Source organism: Neomonachus schauinslandi, chromosome 9 (genome assembly GCF_002201575.2).
Source record: "Neomonachus schauinslandi chromosome 9, ASM220157v2, whole genome shotgun sequence".
NCBI lineage: Eukaryota > Metazoa > Chordata > Mammalia > Carnivora > Phocidae > Neomonachus > Neomonachus schauinslandi.
In genome coordinates, this window is record NC_058411.1 from 38,901,515 (window position 1) to 38,916,809 (window position 15,295).

General features: G+C 36.9%; 1 protein-coding gene across 1 annotated transcript in view; it reads left to right on the forward strand.

Annotated features, from left to right (window-relative positions):
• Window positions 1–1,162: 1,162 nt before the first annotated feature.
• The window catches only part of C9H14orf39 (chromosome 9 C14orf39 homolog), a 66,526-nt gene continuing 52,393 nt past the window's right edge, over window positions 1,163–15,295 (forward strand). The window contains exons 1-4 of the mRNA XM_021701449.1: window positions 1,163–1,211; window positions 1,303–1,359; window positions 3,832–3,958; window positions 8,229–8,318. Of these exons, the coding sequence (XP_021557124.1) occupies window positions 1,163–1,211; window positions 1,303–1,359; window positions 3,832–3,958; window positions 8,229–8,318 (323 nt within the window). The remainder of the gene's footprint in view (window positions 1,212–1,302; window positions 1,360–3,831; window positions 3,959–8,228; window positions 8,319–15,295) is intronic.

Sequence of the window (15,295 nt, forward strand, 5' to 3'; positions counted from 1 at the left end):
TTCTCTCTGACTCCCGCACCACTTCTGGGGTTTCGGGGTGCTTGGTTCACGCTTCGCCCAGGGGGAAGGGGTGATTGCCGCAGCGCTGGTCTCGCGGGGAGTTCGATCTCGCTCTTCAGCGCGATCTGCAGCTCCCGCTGCCGGCTTCGCGGAGTCTCGCGGGGCTGGGTGGGGCCGAAGCGGACCCCCGCCCGCCTTTCAGTGTCGGGTTCTGCGTGGAGTACCCCGCCCTCGCGACTCTGAGTCGAGTTGTGGGACCCAGAGAAGGGAGGGCGTGAAACGTTCGGGTCCCGGAGGGGCCGTTGAGGTGGGTGGGAAAGGGAGCTCTGTGTGGCGGTTATTCCCTGGGCCGGCGGCTCTGAGGGATCTGGGGGGCTGACGGGCCCTGTCCCCAGAGTTCGACCAGCGGTCGCGTCAGGGCTAGCCGGCGCGTGGCCTCCTCCTCCGCCACAGTGCCGCCCCAAGCAGTGGGCGCCGCCGCCTGCCTGGAGGGTTGGGGAGGGACCCGGGTGAGCCGAAGCGCGTTGGCTGTGAGGGTGTTGGCCCTGAGCGAACTTCGCGCTTCAGAATGGGCGGGAAGAGTGGCTCCTCGAATCTGCGCGTGACGAGTAATACGACCCCCGCCTCAGGCGTATTTTGTACTGCGACTTGGCAGTCCTGTGAAAACCTCCACTTTTGGGATTTTTGGCGGTAAATTCGTAAGTGTAAAATTGCATTCTCGCTTGGTTTTACCTTGGTTTTGGTTAAGGACTTTCTTTAGGAATCTTGCTACGTGTAGTGGTACACGCGCCGAAAAGGGCATATTCAGAGAGAAGATTTTAAAGGGCATATCCTTTTGAGGAATCTTGGTGTCTGTGCACTCCAGAATATTCAGTGACGTATTGCAATACCACGTATAAATGATTATGAAGGCTCCCCCCGCCCCCCCAGATATTTCAGTCCTGCAACGACATTCAGCGAGTATTTATTGGGGCCTTACTAGGGCTGTGCCCAGTACTGGACTGACGGGGTCCCGACCCTCAGTTCTTGCTCCCCCCACATTTTGCTGTAATAATGCTTGGTTAAAAACGTTGTTACCAAACGAATATATGCTGTTTTGCATATGACTTCAGAAAATCCTTCCTTACAATTTTTTTTTTTTTTTTTAAATATAGTATCCAAGATGAATGACAGCCTATTTGTCAGTTTGGACAGACTTTTGCTAGAATTTGGTAGGTATAGAATGAAAATAAAGAAATAGGTAACTATTTGTATTATCATTTAACATTTTAACAATGAAATGCCGTCACTGTTTTTTTTTAGTTTTCCAGTATGAGCAAGATATAAGTACTAAAGAAGATATGCTTCAACGAATTAATAGTAAGTCGTTTTGTGTGATAAAATTATTCTAGCTTTTAAGTTTTTTTATGGCATGTAAGATAATAAGCAGTTGCCTTGTTCAGGGTAACTTATAGTTGGGATTATAACTTTTGTTCTAGTTCTATCTAGTGACTAATACTAAGCTGTTTGCCCTAACTATGGCTTTTCAGTAATACATTTCTGTATTCAGCATTCAGTTATTTTGTGTTGAAGAATTTTGCTTTAAGCAGATATAACACCTTAATTAAGCACAGTTGAAATGTTATTTTTCTCAAATGACAGGTTATTTCAAACAAGTAAATTTTAAATGTATGCTTTTTTATAGTTTCAAATTTTTATTTAAATTCCAGTTATTCAACATGCAGTGTAATATTAGTTTCAGGTGTAGGATTTAGTGATTCATCACTTACATACAACACTGGTGCTCATCACAAGTGCCTTCCTTAATATCCATCACCCATTTAATCCATCCCCCCCATACCTCTACCCTCCAGCAAGCCTCAGTTTGTTCTCTATTGTTAAAGAGTCTCTTTTATGGTTTGCCTCTCTCTCTTTTTTCCCCTATGTTCATTAGTTTTGTTTCTTAAATTCCACATATAAGTGAAATCATATGGTATTTGTCTTTCTCTGACTGACTGACTTTGCTTAGCATGATATTCTCTAGCTCCATCCTTGTCATTGCAAACGGGAAGATTTCATTCTTTTTTATGGCTGAGTAATATTCCATTGTAGATAGGCACCACATCCTTTTTTTTTTTAAGATTTATTTATTTGTGTATTTGAGAGAGAGAAAATATGAGTGGGAGGGTCAGAGGAAGAGGGAGAGAGAATAGCAAATAGACTCCATGCTGAGCACCTGGAGGGATGAGGGGGCTCAATCCCACAACAGGGAGATCAGGGCCCAAGCTGAAACCAAGAGTCACATGCCCAACTGACTATACCATCCAGGTGCTCCTACACCACATCTTCTTTATCCATTCATCTGTGGATGGACATTTGGGCTCTTTCCATAATTTGGCTATTGTTGATAATGCTGCTATAAACATCAGGGTGCATGTGCCCCTTCTAATCAATTTTTTTTTTTTTTTTTTAAGAGAGAGCACACTTGAGGGGTGATAGGGAGAGGCGCAGAGGGAGAGAGATAAAGCCGAAGCAGGCTCCTCACTCAGCACAGAGCCTGACCCAGGGTTCCATCTCACCACTCTGAGATCAAATCAAGAGTTGGATGCTTAACTGAGCTACCCAGGCACCCTTCCAATCAGTATTTTTGTATCCTTTGGGTAATACCTAGTAGTGCAATTGCTGGATCACAGAGTAGTTCTTTCTATTTTTAACTTTCTGACGAACCTCATACTGTTTTCCAGAGTGGCTGAACCAGTTTACATTCCCACCAATAGTGTAAGAATGTTCCCCTTTCTCCACATCCTCACCAACATCTGTTGCTCATTTTAGCCAGTCTGACAGGTGTGAGGTGATATCTCAGCGTAGTTTTGATTTGTATTTCCCTGATGATTAGTGATGTAGAGCATCTTTTCATGTGTCTGTTAGTTATCTGTATGTCTTCTTTGGAAAAATGTCTATTTGTGTCTTCTGCTCATTTTTTAACTGGATTATTTGGGTTTTGGGTGTTAAGTTTAATAAGTTCCTTATAGATTTTGGATCACATGAGTGAATTTTTAAAATCTTTTTAGACATCACCAAAAGTCAGGGGCCAGGATTGATGGATGTCCATTTTCAGGAATAATTCTGAAAAATGATATTATGAGGGAAATGGCAAAGCAAATTACATAAATACAGTATTTTAAGATCCTACATAAAAACTATCATAAAATATAACCATTAATTTCTTGATGGTTCTGAAAAGATAGAATTTGGTTACCTTTCTGCAACAAAAAAGAATGCAGATAAAATAAGAATTTATTTTAATATTTAAATTATATTTTATCTTATATTTATTCACTACTAACAAAGAAATAAGTGAGTCAAAGGTGTATTTAATAATTAATTGACATGGAATTGATGAAGAGAAATTTTACATTTGTCAAAACCAAAACAAGTTAGTATCATATATGACTAAATGTTTATATGAACTCATACTGTCATAAGATGCCATTGATCCTAGATATCACTTAATCTAGCCCTCTTACGTTAAAGATGAGGGACAGGGACATTTCTTTCTTTCTTTCTCTTTTTAAGTTTTTATTTAAATTCCAGTTAGTTAACACAGTATAATATTAGTTTCAGGTATACTTCTCCCATCCCAAACACAAATCCTTTGCTTCTGGGTCTAGGAGCAAGCCTGGTTCTGGTTCTGTGTTTTTTAGTATAGGGCCTTCCCATCTCAAGCTTCACTCCCTCTCAGTTCTCTAATTCTCCTTCTTTTAGGTAAATTGCCATACCCTTTTATCCTCTGTATTTTTTAATTTTGAATTTATGATTTCTACCTTAAAAATAAACATTTCTCCTTTCCAGAATGCTTTGAAGATATTAAAGAAAACAAGGCAACTATTTGTAAGATACATGAAACTATAAATACAACAGATGAAGAAATTGGTCATTACTGTAAACATAGTAAGGAGATCAAAGACAACTGTAGTAAGTGAGTATTTGAAAGAAATGAACTTCCAGTAATTGGCACTAGATTTTTTTATTCAAGGTTTCTGTTATTTATAATTTATAGTATTTATAATTGAAGACACTGTTGCTTTAAAGTAGTGTTTTGTATTAGCAGAAGAATGAGTCAGGTCTTAACTTGCTTTGCTACATGCTTTGGTAAAAAGGGATCATAGGAGGATCAAAAGAAAAATAGAAATGCTGTAAAATCTCTCTAATTCAGATCTGAATAGTCTACAGAATTTTGAATAATATAGGCTCAGTATATAAAATTCCTATCAGGTAAATACATTTGAAATAATTTCCGTCTTTGAGTTTTTAAGATCTTATTTTTTTTTAGGGGAATCTAGCCTAAAATCAGTTGCTTTTCAAAGTTAATGTATTCAGTATGTTAAGAATTCTTTCAGCATGGTTTCAGGTTCTGCATCCTAGTGGTTAAGTTTATTATAAGACATAAACATTTTGAAACAAAGGCTTACTAGTGGGACTTTATTATACATTACAAAAATAAAATGTGTTAGTTTTCTGTACTTTATGCAGACCATTGTCTTTGTATTAACTACTATAATTCAGAATCCTATTTGTTTTAAAATATTTTTTATTCGGAATTTTAACGTTTTTTTAATTTTCCCCCTTTATAAAAGTAATGCCTACCTAGTATAAAAATTCAAAAATTATATAAATGTGTAGTATAAAAAGTTATTCCCTGCCTGCAGTTTCTACCTCAACGCTATCCTCTTCCTTATAGGTAATCATTTTTAACGATTCTATCTTTTCAGACATTTTTCAATAAAAATTCAATGTCACTATTACATAAACTTTTATGTACATCTATCTATATATCTATTTTTCTTTTTACAAAATGGGATCATACTGTATTTACTGTTTTTAAACAATGTAACAGTATGTTATGTAAATGATACTATACATGTAGTGATTATGTGTAGATTTCATTAACAACTCCATGGGATTTTGTAGTGTTGGTGTATCTTAAATTATTTAACCATTCTCCTATTAATAGACATTTAGGTTTCTAGTTTTTCCCTTTTATGAGCAACATGTACAGGTATCCTTCCACATTTATAGACCTGTTGCTATAGAATGAGCTTCTAGAAGTGCAACTTTTAGATCAAAGAGTATGCACATTTAAACATTTGATAGATAATTTCAAACTTCTCTCCACAGAAAGATTACATAAATTCATACTTCCACCAACAGTGTATATGAAAGTTCCTGTTTCCTCATACCCTTGACAACACTGAAATTATGTTTAAATTTTTGTTTAAATTATTTGTCAATCTGATAACAAAACATACTATTGAACTTTCTCTTTTATTTTGATTTAAGTTTTATTATAGGAGGTTTTACCAGTGGTTTCCTTCAACTAGATGCAGTGGGTGCTGGGAAAGTAGTTTCCCCTTAGAACCATTGTCCAAGATGTATTGTACTTCATTCAAGCTTAATCTCTGCTGGGTTCCGAGGACAGTTAGTAGGATCTTAATACCGTGATACACCTCTAATTCATGATTTCAGCATACTGGTTAAGAGATTTAAATGTGGGATATGAATTCATAAAGTACTAGAAGAAATATAAGTAACCATGTAATCTTTGAGAGTAGAAGGCCTTTGTAAGTGTACACCAAAAGTAGAAACTACAGAGGAAACAATGGGTAAATATGACTACACACAAGTTAAAAAGAAAAATGCCTCCAAATGATATAAAAGGCAAAAGGATAAGATAGGAAAAATGTCAAGTAAGGGTTAATTTTTAAAAATATAAAGTAGGGGCACCTGGGTGGTTCAGTTGGTTAAGCGGCTACCTTCTGCTCAGGTCATGATCCCAGGGCCCTGGGATTGAGCCCGCATCAGGCTCTCTGCTCAGTAGGCAGCCTGCTTCTCCCTCTCCCTCTGCCTGCTCCACCTGCTTGTGCTCTCTTTCTCTCTGTCAAATAAATAAATAAAATCTAACAAAAATAAAAATAATAAAAATATAAAGTACAGGGGCGCCTGGGTGGCTCAGTCGTTAAGCGTCTGCCTTCGGCTCAGGTCATGATCCCAGGGTCCTGGGATCGAGCCCCACATCGGGCTCCCTGCTCGGCGGGAAGCCTGCTTCTCCCTCTCCCACTCCCCCTGCTTGTGTTCCCTCTCGCGCTGTGTCTCTCTCTGTCAAATAAATAAATAAAATCTTTAAAAAATATATATATATATAAAGTACATGTGGAAACTAATAAGCAAAAGCCCCATTAGAAAAATGGGCAAAGAAAATAAATAGGTAAATACCAAAATGAAGAAATAAATGTTTAATAAACATATGAACAAATGCCCAGTCTTACTGGTAATCAGACATCCAAATTAAAGCAATAATAAAATGCTGCTTTTTTGCCTTTAAGTTTTACAGAAATTTAAAGGAAGATAATATCCTGTGTTGGCCAGGGAATAAGAAAATCATTTATCTTGTACACTATAGTCATGTATGCTGGTATAAAACTTTTGGATGACACATCAGTATATTTTTTAAAAAGCTTTAAAAATAAGCATGGCTTTTGATTAAAAGTTTCCATTTCTGAGAAGTTTTCATAAGGAAATGATTAGGCATTTTCTCAAAGATGTAATGTACAATAAGGTATTTCAACCTTTTTTATGGTAGGAAAACATTGAAAAGAACATTAGGTGATGGGTTAAATGAATTTTGGTATAGGCATATGAATGAAGAGTAGGTGACCAATAAAATTATAAGTGTATATTTATTGACATGGAAAGATGTTAGCTTTCTATTGACATGGAAAGATGTATATTCCAAAATGAAAAAAGCAATAAAACAACATTCATAGTATGAACCCAATTTAGTAATTGTCTATTTACATATAATTAGAAATAATTTAGGAGTATATACATCAAAATGCTTACAGGAAAAGCTTTTTAGTGAAAATGTTTTCTTATAGAATTTTAAAAATACTCAGAATATGTGTATGTATAACCTTTGACCTTACAGTTCCATTTTGGGGAACATTTTCTAAGGAAATGATTAGCAATTCAGACAAATATTTATGTAAAAGTTCTATTTACAATAGAAAAACTTAGATTAAGCAAAAATGGCCAACAATATGGGAATGGTTAGATAAATTATGGAATATGATGTATTTATTAAAACCTTTACAATGAATTCTTAGTGACAAGGAAAATGTGTATAATTTAAAAGGAGATGATAAAAGAGAATACATTGTTATATATGTGAATATGATCTCAAAGATGTTAAATATAGGGGTACCCGTGGGGTGTAGTCAGTTAAGCATCCAGCTCTTGGTTTCAGCTCAGGGTGGTGAGTGGACCCCTGCATAAGGCTCCTCACTCAGCCTTGAGTCCGCTTAAGATTCTCTCTCCATCTGCCTCTTCCCCCACTCTCTCTCTTCCTCAAATAAATAAACCTTTAAAAAAAGATGTTAAAATATACTTATCATAAAATCTGGAAATAGTTTATTAAAACAATAATAGTAGTTATTATTCAGTGTTGAGAATATGGATGATAGTCATTTCCTTACATATACTTTTCTTTGCTTCCAAAGTGGGCATGTGAATTTTTGAATCTGAAAATAATATTTAAAGATTCAAAAAAAGAGCTAGAGGAAATAGTTGAACAACACTTAGAATGGAAGCTGACATGGTGGATGCAAATTTTAGATTTTTCACATTTGGTAACATTTTTCAAGTCTTGTAATAAAACAAAAAATATTATGACTATTCATTTTATTCTTACTACCTGATTTTATAACTCTTTTGGCCTAGTTTCTTTCTTTCTAGTTCAGGAGGGTATAGCGACCCAACTTTCTAAGTTTCAAAGGAGAAAAAGCCTCTTTTTAGCCTTTATTCTAGTTCTTTGAATCCTTACTCCAAAAGAATTTGTTAGCCAAGATCTTAGAAGTATGATGAGAAGGAAGCCTGATGTTGGAGTGTTGCACAGTATATTCTAGAAATGCCATAGCAATACACAGTCCAGCCATATAACATTTGCTCTTTCCTTAGTCATGGTTCCACAGTAGGTTTTATGTAAAAATTAATGGATATTGATATTTGAGTATATGTATGATTGCCTGAATGATGGTAGTGGTGGTGATGGAAGGTGGGAATATTTTCTTGATATAGGCTTGTTTTCTCCAGGAAGAGAAAGATTCATTTATCTTTAAATAGCTAAATTCATTTTTATTATCTCTTACAATTTATTATTCTGAGATTCTAATTACAATGTTTTTTTTCCATAGCTGGAAGCCAACATGTGATGTTTTTCATAAGCATGAAGACTATATGCAGGACCAATTTACTATTTATCAAGAAACTATTGAAAAAGACAAGTACAGTACACATATTAATTTATCAGTTATATAATTTAGTATGCTTCGTAAAAATATTACTTGAAAAATGCAGAAACTTTGTACATTGGGAGAGTTTTTTGTTTTTGTTTTTAAAGTAAATCCAGTGCTTTGGACTCTTTGGGTGCCATTGGAGGCCTCCCTATCTGTTATAAAGCTCTACCACCCTGGATTATTTAGATACATCCTTAGATAGAAACAATTTATCAGTAGGAATTGTTAATAGCAGAGTGCTTCAATTAATGGTCTTTATAATTGAATTGTTATAGGTAAATATCTGGGGGAATAGGTAGCTATAGAATTAGCTTATGAAAAATTTGGAATATTGACTTTTTGAAGGGGATTTTATATGGAACTTCTCATTTTCAGAGAACTAATGGTACTGGGTGTTATATTCTAATGGAGAAACCCATTGTATGGATTTATTTTATTATGTGTAAAATAACCTTGTTTGGAGGACTAAATGTAATTAGTGAATATAATGGAACAAGGTGAGAGATTTCGTTTTTTGGTTTTTGGTTTTTGGTTTTTTTAAGGTATTATTTATTTACTTGCCAGAGAGAGAGAGGGAGAGAGAGCGCGCACGAGCGAGCACAAGCAGGGGGAGCGGCAGGCAGAGGGAGAAGCAGGCTCCCCACATTTGTTTAAATTATTTTTTAAAGTGTTGAAACTCAATGCCCAATGTGGGGCTCAAACTTATGACCCTGAAATTGAGTCACATGCTCTACTGACTGGCCCAGGCAGATGCCCCTATATGTACATTTAAAAAAATTATTATTGAAGAATAGTTGATGTACCAATTCACATTCCCACCAGTAGTGCACAAGGGTTGCTTTTTCTCCACATCCTTACCAGTAATTGTTATGTCTTGTCTTTTTGATACTAGCTGTCCTGACAGGTGTAAGGTGATATCTCATTGTGGTTTTGATTTGTGTTTCCCTGATGATTAGCGATGTTGAGCATCTATTCATGAACTTTTTGGTCATTTGTATGTTTTTGGAAAAATGTTCAGCTCCTCTGCCCATTTTTAACATGAATTATTAGCCTTTTTGCTATTCAGTTGTATGAGTCCCTTATATACTTTGAATATTAACCCCTTATTGGATATATGGTTTGCAGATATTTTCTTCCATTCTACAGATTGCCTCTTCATTTTGTTAATTTTTTTTTCTGTGCAGAAGCTTTTTTAGTTCAGTGTGGTCTCATTTATTTTTGCTTTTGTTGCTTGTGATTTGGGTATTATATCCAAAAAAATTTGTTGCAAAGACCAATATCAAGGAGCTCTTCCCCTATGTGTTCTCCTAAGAGTTTTATGGTTTCAAGTATTACATTTAAGTCTTTAATCCATTTTGAGTTAATTTTTGTGAGTAGCATAAGGTAGGGGTCCAATTTCATTCTTTCACATGTGGATATCCAGTTTTCCCAGCACCACTTATTGAAGAGACTATCCTTTCTGCATTGAGTATTCTTGGCTCCTTTCCAACTATTTTTTTAAAGATTTTATTTATTTGATATAGAGAGAATGGGGGGGGAGAGAACAGAGGGAGAGTGAGAGGGAGAAGCAGACTCCCCACTAAGCAGGGAGCCCAATGCAGGGCTGGATCCCAGGATCCTGATATCATGACCTGAGCTGAAGGCAGAGGCTTAAACAACTGAGCTACCCAGGTGCCCCTCCTTTTCCAAATATTAATTGACTGTATATACATGGTTTATTTGTGAGCTCTTGATTCTGTTCCATTGGTCTGTGTGTTGTTTTTATGCCAGTATGATAGTGTTTTGATTGCTATATCTTTGTAGCATAGTTTGAAATCAGAGAGTGTGATGCTTCCAGTTTTGTTCTTTCTTGAGATTGCTTTGGCTATTTGGGGGTCTTTTGAAGTTCCATACAAATTTTAGAGTTGTTTTTTCTATTTCTGTGAAAAATGCTATTGGAATTTTGATAGGGATTGCATTGAATCCAAAGATGGCTTTGGGTAGTATGGACATTATAACAATTCTTCTGATCCATGAGTGCAGAGTATCTTTCCATTTATTTATGTTTTCTTCAGTTTATTTGATCAATGTCTTATAGTTTTCAGTGGGCAGACCTTTCACCTCCTTGGTTTAATTTATTCCTAAGTATTGTATTGTTTTTGATGCTATTGTAAATGGGATTGTTTTATTTCTTTTTCAGATAGTTTATTGTTAGTATATAGAGATGCAACTGATTTTTGTATGTTGATTTTGTAGTGTGAAATTTCACTGAATTTGTTGATTAGTTCTAACAGTTTTTGGGTGGAGTCTTAGAGTTTTTTGTAGATAAGATCATGTCATTTTGCAAACAGAGACCATTTTACTTCTTTTTTTTTTTTAAATTTTATTATGTTACATTAGTCACCATACAATACATCATTGGTTTTTGATGTGGTGATCCACGACCCATTGTTTTTGTATAACACCCCCCAGTGCTCCATGCAGTACATGCCCTCCTTAATACCTATCACCAGGCTAACCAATCCCCCCTCCCACCTCCCCTCTAAAACCCTGTTTGTTTCTCAGAGTCCAGAGTCTCTCATGGTTCATCTCTCCCTCCAATTCCCCCTCCCCATTTTTCCCTTCTTTCTCCTAATATCCTCCATGCTATTCCTTATGTTCCACAAATAAGTGAAACCATATGATAATTGACTTTCTCTGCTTGACTTATTTCACTTAGCATAATCTCCTCCAGTCCCATCCATGTTGATGTAAAAGTTGGGTATTCATCTTTTCTGATGGCTGAGTGATATTCCATTGTATATATGGACCATGTCTTCTTTATCCATTCATCTGTTGAAGGGCATCTCGGCTCTTTCCCCAGTTTGGCTATTGCGGACATTGCTGCTATGAACATTGGGGTGCATATGGCCCTTCTTTTCGCTACATCTGTGTCTTTGGGGTAAATACCCAGGAGTGCAATTGCTGGGTCATAGGGTAGCTCTATTTTTAAATTTTTGAGGCACCTCCACACTGCTTTCCAAAGTGGCTGTACCAACTTGCATTCCCACCAACAGTGTAAGAGGGTTCCGCTTTCTCCACAACCTCTCCAACATTTGTTGCTTCTTTCCTTGTCCATTTTTTCCATTCTAACTGGTGTAAGGTGGTCTCTCAATGTGGTTTTGATTTGGATTTCCCTGATGGCTAATGATGATGAACATTTTTTCATGTGTCTGTTAGCCATTTGTATATCTTCTTCAGAGAAGTGTCTTTTCATATCTTCTGCCCACTTTTTGACTTGATTATTTGTTTTTTGGGTGTTGAGTTCGAGAAGTTCTTTATAGATCTTGGATACCAGCCCTTTATCTGTAGTGTCATTTGCAAATATCTTCTCCCATTCCGTGGGTTGCCTCTTTGTTTTGTTGACTGTTTCCTTTGCTGTGCAGAAGCTTTTTATCTTGATGAAGTCCCAAAAGTTCATTTTTGCTTTTGTTTCACTAGCTTTTGGAGATGTATCTTGAAAGAAGTTGCTGTGGGCGATGTCAGAGAGGTTACTGCCTATGTTCTCCTCTAGGGTTTTGATGGATTCCTGTCTCACATTGAGGTCTTTCATCCACTTTGAGTTTATCTTTGTGAATGGTGTTAGAGAATGGTCGAGTTTCATTCTTCTGCATGTGGCTGTCCAATTTTCCCAGCACCATTTATTGAAGAGACTGTCTTTTTTCCATTGCATGTTTTTTCTGCTTTGTCAAAGATTATTTGACCATAGAGTTGAGGGCCCATACCTGGGTTCTCTATTCTGGTCCATTGGTCTGTATGTCTGTTTTTGTGCCAGTACCATGCTGTCTTGGTGATCACAGCTTTGTAATATAGCTTGAAATCGGGCAACGTGATGCCCCCAGCTTTGTTTTTCTTTTTCAAGATTTCCTTGGCGATTTGGGGTCTTTTCTGATTCCATACAAATTTTAGGATTGTTTGTTCCAGCACTTTGAAAAATGTCACTGGAATTTTGATCGGGATGGCATTGAAGGTATAGATTGCTCTGGGTAACATAGACATTTTAACAATGTTTATTCTTCTGATCCATGAGTGTGGAATATTTTTCCATCTTTTTGTGTCTTCTTCAATTTCTTTCATGAGTGTTTTGTAGTTCCTAGAGTATAGATCCTTTACCTCTTTGGTTAGGTTTATTCCGAGGTATCTTATGGTTTTTGGTGCTATTGTAAATGGAATCTTTTCTCTAATTTCTCTTCTACAGTTGCGTTGTTAGTATATAAGAAAGCAACTGATTTCTGTGCATTGATTTTGTATCCTGACACATTACTGAATTGCTGGATGAGTTCTAGTAATTTGGAGATGGAGTCTTTTGGGTTTTCCACATAAAGTATCATGTCATCTGCGAAAAGAGAGAGTTTGACTTCTTCTTTGCCAATTTGAATACCTTTCATTTCTTTTTGTTGTCTGATTGCTGTTGCTAGGACTTCTAATACTATGTTGAACAATAGTGGTGAGAGTGGGCATCCTTGACATGTTCCTGATCTTAAGGGAAAGGCTCTCAGCTTTTCCCCATTGAGGATGATATTCGCTGTGTGTTTTTCATAGATGGATTTTATGAACTTGAGGAATGTTCCCTCTATCCTATACTCTGGAGAGTTTTAATCAGGAAAGGATGTTGTATTTTGTCAAATGCTTTTTCTGCATCAATTGAGAGGACCATATGGTTCTTCTCCCTCCTCTTAATTAGTGTGTTCTATCACAATGATTTGCGAATGTTGAACCGCCTTTGCATCCCGGGGATAAATACCACTTGGTCGTGGTGGATGATCCTTTTAATGTATTGTTGGATCCTATGAGCTAGGATTTTGTTGAGGATTTTGGAATCCATATTCATCAGGGATATCAGTCTGAAATTCTCCTATTTGATGGGGTCTTTGCCTGGTTTGGGGATTAAGGTAATGCTGGCCTCATAGAATGAGTTTGGAAGCTTTCCTTCTGTTTCTATTTTTTGAAACAGCTTCAGTAGAATAGGTATTATTTCTTCTTTGAATGTTTGGTAGAATTCCCCAGGGAATCCATCAGGCCCTGTACTCTTGTTTTTTGGGAGGTTTTTGATCACTGCTTCAATCTCGTTACTGGTTATTGGCCTATTCAGGTTGTCAATTTCTTCCTGTTTCAGTCTTGGAAGCTTATAGGTTTCCAGGAAGGCATCCATTTCATCCACATTGCTCAGTTTATTGGCATATAGTTGTTGACAATAATTTCTAATAATTGTTTCTATTTCCTTGGTGTTAGTCGTGATCTCTCCCCTTTCATTCATAATTTTATTAATTTGGGTCCTTTCTCTTTTCTTTTGGATAAGTCTGACCAGTGGTTTATCAATCTTATTAATTCTTTCAAAGAACCAACTTCTAGTTTTATTGATCTGATCTACTGTGTTTCTGGCTTCTAATGCATTGATTTCTGCTCTAATTTTAATTATTTCTCTTCTAATGTGTGGCTTAGGCGTCGTTTGTTGCTTTTTCTCTAGTTCTTTAAGGTGTAGAGTTAGTTGGTGAATTCGGGATTTTTCTATTTTTTTGAGTGAGGCTTGGATGGCTATGTATTTCCCCCTTAGGACCGCCTTTGCAGTATCCCATAGGTTTTGGACTGATGTGTTTTCATTCTCATTAGTTTCCATGAATTGTTTAAGTTCTTTGATTTCCTGGTTGACCCAAACATTCTTGAGCAGAGTGGTCTTTAGCTTCCAAGTGTTTGAATTTCTGCCAATTTTTTTCTTGTGATTGAGTTCCAGTTTTAGAGCACTGTGGTCTGAGAATATGCAGGGAATAATCTCATTCTTTTGGTATTGGTTGAGACCTGATTTGTGACCCAGTACATGGTCTATTCTGGAGAAAGTTCCATGTGTGCTCGAGAAGAATGAGTATTCTGTTGTTTTAGGGTGGAATGTTCTGTCAATATCTATGAGGTCCATCTGGTCCAATGTATCATTCAAAGCTCTTGTTTCCTTGTTGATTTTCTGCTTAGATGATCTGTCTATTGCTGAGAGTGGAGTATTGAGGTCTTCTACAATTAACGTATTGTTATCAATATGACTCTTTATTTTGGTTAACAGTTGGCTTATGTAGATGGCTGCTCCCATGTTGGGGGCATAGATATTTACAATTATTAGATCTTCTTGTTGGATAGACTCTTTAAGAATGATACAGTGTCCTTCTGTGTCTCTAACTACAGACTTTAGTTTAAAATCTAATTTGTCTGATATAAGAATTGCTACCCCAGCTTTCTTTTGAGGTCCGCTGGCATGGAAGATGGATCTCCATCCCTTCACTTTCAGTCTGGATGTATCTTTAGGTTCAAAATGAGTCTCTTGTAGACAGCATATGGATGGGTCCTGTCTTTTTATCTAATCTGCAACCCTGTGCCGTTTTATGGGAGCGTTTAGGCTATTCATGTTGAGAGTGATTATTGAAAGATATGAATTAATTGTCATCATGTTGCCTGTGAAGACCTTGTTTTTATAGATTGTCCCTGTAAATTTCTGTTTTATATCACTTTTGGGGTCCTTCTCCTTTTATAGAACCCCCCTTAATATTTCTTGCAGGGCCGGTCTAGTGGTTACATATTCTTTCAGCTTCTGCCAGTTGTGGAAGCTCTGCATCTCTCCATCCATTTTAAATGAAAGCCTTGCCGGATAAAGTGTTCTTGGCTGCATGTTCTTCTCGTTTAGTACCCTGAATATGTCTTTCAGCCCCTTCTGGCTTGCCAGGTCTCTGTGGATAGGTCTGACGTTATTCTGATGTTCCTCCCTCTGTACGTAAGGAATCTCTTCCCCCTAACTGCCCTTAAGATGGTTTCCTTGGTTCTAAGATTTGCGAGTTTTACTATTACATGCCGGGGTGTTGGCCTGTTTTCCTTGATCTTGGGAGGGGTCCTCTCTGCCTCTAGGACACGAATGTTTGTTTCATTCCCCAGATTAGGGAAGTTCTCAGCTACGATTTGCTCAAATA